The 2,745-nt window shown below is 51.8% G+C and overlaps 1 protein-coding gene across 1 annotated transcript in view; it reads left to right on the top strand.

Moving 5' to 3' along the window:
* Window positions 1-700: 700 nt before the first annotated feature.
* Window positions 701-2,745, top strand: part of nrcamb (neuronal cell adhesion molecule b) — a gene marked incomplete at both ends in the record, with an annotated part of 33,108 nt that continues 31,063 nt past the window's right edge. Inside the window, one exon of the mRNA XM_079809533.1 lies at window positions 701-782. Coding sequence (XP_079665659.1) covers window positions 701-782 — 82 coding nt within the window. The remainder of the gene's footprint in view (window positions 783-2,745) is intronic.

Below are 2,745 nucleotides of genomic sequence, written 5' to 3'. Positions count from 1 at the left end.
GGACCTCAATTTAGGTCCCCACGGTGACACGAGTCTCCATGAGTCTGTGTGCATTTAGTTTGAAGTACCCACCAGGCTAGAGAAACATACACACACACACACACACACACACATTCACACTCACATACTTACTCACACTCACACACACACACACACACACACACACACACACACACACACACACACACACACACACACACACACACACACACACACTTACTCACTCACTCACTCACTCACACACACACACACACACACACACACACTGGTGTGTTCACACATCTGATTGGTTCGGACAGAGCATCACTGCTGTGGGTCAGTGTGTAGGACAGGAGAGTGAATGTGTTCCAGTGAATCAATCACATCCGTTAGAGCGACTGATTGATGACATCACACGCCTCGGACTCAGTGGATAGTTGACTGACAGCTGCGTCCCAACATCCATGAGAGTTTAAAGAGAAAGGTTTCTTTGGGCAGTAAGTGCAGATCTCAGTAACCATGGAAACCAGGGATTCTCTGTCTGACGCAGTGTGTGTGTGTGTGTGTGTGTGTGTGTGTCTAGGGTTTGAGTCAGAGCTGTGTATGTGTGGGAAATGATCCTGCCAGTAACTGTCTGTGTGTGTGTCTCTGTGTGTCAGTTTGATAGCCGAGGGCGGGACTAAACTCACTGCAGGGGCGGATCATTGGTCACAGGGCCGTGATGGACAGGCCGAGGGACGGCCGATTGGCTCTGCTGCTGCTGCTGGGTCACGTGATCACGGCGCTGGAGGTTCCCCTGGACCGTACGTATCCCACAATTCCTCATTAACACTCATTGATTCTTCACAGAGCTGTGTGTATGTGTGTGTGCGTGCGTGCGTGCGTGTGTTTGTGTGTGTGTGTGTGTGTGTGTGTGTGTGTGTGTGTGAATGTGAGCGTGTTGTACGCGTGTGAGTGCGAGCAAGTGTGCGTGCGTGTGTGTGTGTGAGTGAATGTGAGCGTGTGTGAGTGTGTACGTGAGCGTGTGTGAGTGAGTGTGAGTATGTGAGTGTGAGCGTGCATGAGTGTGATTGTGTGTGTGTGTGTGTGTGAGTGAGCGTGCATGAGTGTGAGTGTGTGAGTGTGAGCGTTTGAGTGTGAGTATGTGAGTGTGAGCGTGCATGAGTGTGATTGTGAGTGGCGTGCATGAGTGTGAGTGTGAGTGAGCTTGCATGAGTGTGATTGTGAGTGGCGTGCATGAGTGTGAGTGTGAGTGGCGTGCATGAGTGTGAGTGTGAGTGAGCTTGCATGAGTGTGAGTGTGAGTGGCGTGCATGAGTGTGAGTGTAAGTGTGAGTGAGCGTGCATGAGTGTGTGTGTGAGTGAGCGTGCATGAGTGTGAGTGTGAGTGAGCTTGCATGAGTGTGATTGTGAGTGAGCTTGCATGAGTGTGAGTGTGAGTGTGAGTGAGCGTGCATGAGTGTGAGTGTGAGTGAGCGTGCATGAGTGTGAGTGAGCGTGCATGAGTGTGAGTGTGAGTGAGCTTGCATGAGTGTGAGTGTGAGTGAGCGTGCATGAGTGTGAGTGTGAGTGAGCGTGCATGAGTGTGAGTGTGAGTGAGCGTGCATGAGTGTGAGTGTGAGTGGCGTGCATGAGTGTGAGTGTGAGTGAGCTTGCATGAGTGTGATTGTGAGTGGCGTGCATGAGTGTGAGTGTGAGTGGCGTGCATGAGTGTGAGTGTGAGTGAGCTTGCATGAGTGTGAGTGTGAGTGGCGTGCATGAGTGTGAGTGTGAGTGAGCTTGCATGAGTGTGAGTGTGAGTGTGAGTGAGCGTGCATGAGTGTGAGTGTGAGTGAGCGTGCATGAGTGTGAGTGAGCGTGCATGAGTGTGAGTGTGAGTGAGCTTGCATGAGTGTGAGTGTGAGTGAGCGTGCATGAGTGTGAGTGTGAGTGAGCGTGCATGAGTGTGTGAGTGAGCGTGCATGAGTGTGAGTGAGCGTGCATGAGTGTGAGTGTGAGTGAGCGTGCATGAGTGTGAGTGTGAGTGTGAGTGAGCATGCATGAGTGTGTGTGAGTGTGAGTGAGCGTGCATGAGTGTGAGTGTGAGTGTGAGTGAGCGTGCATGAGTGTGAGTGTGAGTGAGCGTGCATGAGTGTGAGTGTGAGTGAGCGTGCATGAGTGTGAGTGTGAGTGTGAGCATGCATGATTGTGAGTGTGAGCGTGCACATGAGTGTGAGTGTGTGTGTGGGAGTGAGCGTGCATGAGTGTGAGTGTGTGTGTGTGTGTGTGAGTGAGCGTGCATGAGTGTGAGTGTGAGTGTGTGTGTGTGTGTGTGTGTGTGTGTGTGAGTGTGAGTGAGTGTGCATGAGTGTGAGTGTGAGTGTGAGCATGCATGAGTGTGAGTGTGAGCGTGCGAATGAGTGTGTGTGAGTGAGCGTGTGAGTGAGCGTGCATGAGTGTGAGTGTGTGTGTGTGTGTGTGTGTTAGTGAGAGTGTGAGTGTGAGTGTGAGCGTGCATGTGTGTGAGTGTGAGTGAGTGTGCATGAGTGTGAGTGTGAGCGTGCGCATGAGTGTGAGTGTGTGTGTGCGTGAGCGTGCATGATTGAGAGTGTGTGTGTTGGTGAGCGTGCATGAGTGTGTGTGTGTGTGTGTGTGTGTGTGTGTGTGTGTGTGTGTGTGTGAGTGAGTGTGCATGAGTGTGAGTGTGAGCATGCATGAGTGTGAGTGTGAACGTGTTGTGCGCGTGTGAGTGCAAGCAAGTGTGCGTGCGTGTGTGTGTGTGAGTGAA

The sequence above is a fragment of the Gobio gobio genome (assembly GCF_949357685.1).
Source record: "Gobio gobio genome assembly, chromosome: 25".
Taxonomy (NCBI): domain Eukaryota; kingdom Metazoa; phylum Chordata; class Actinopteri; order Cypriniformes; family Gobionidae; genus Gobio; species Gobio gobio.
This window is presented reverse-complemented; position numbering and strand designations above follow the sequence as displayed.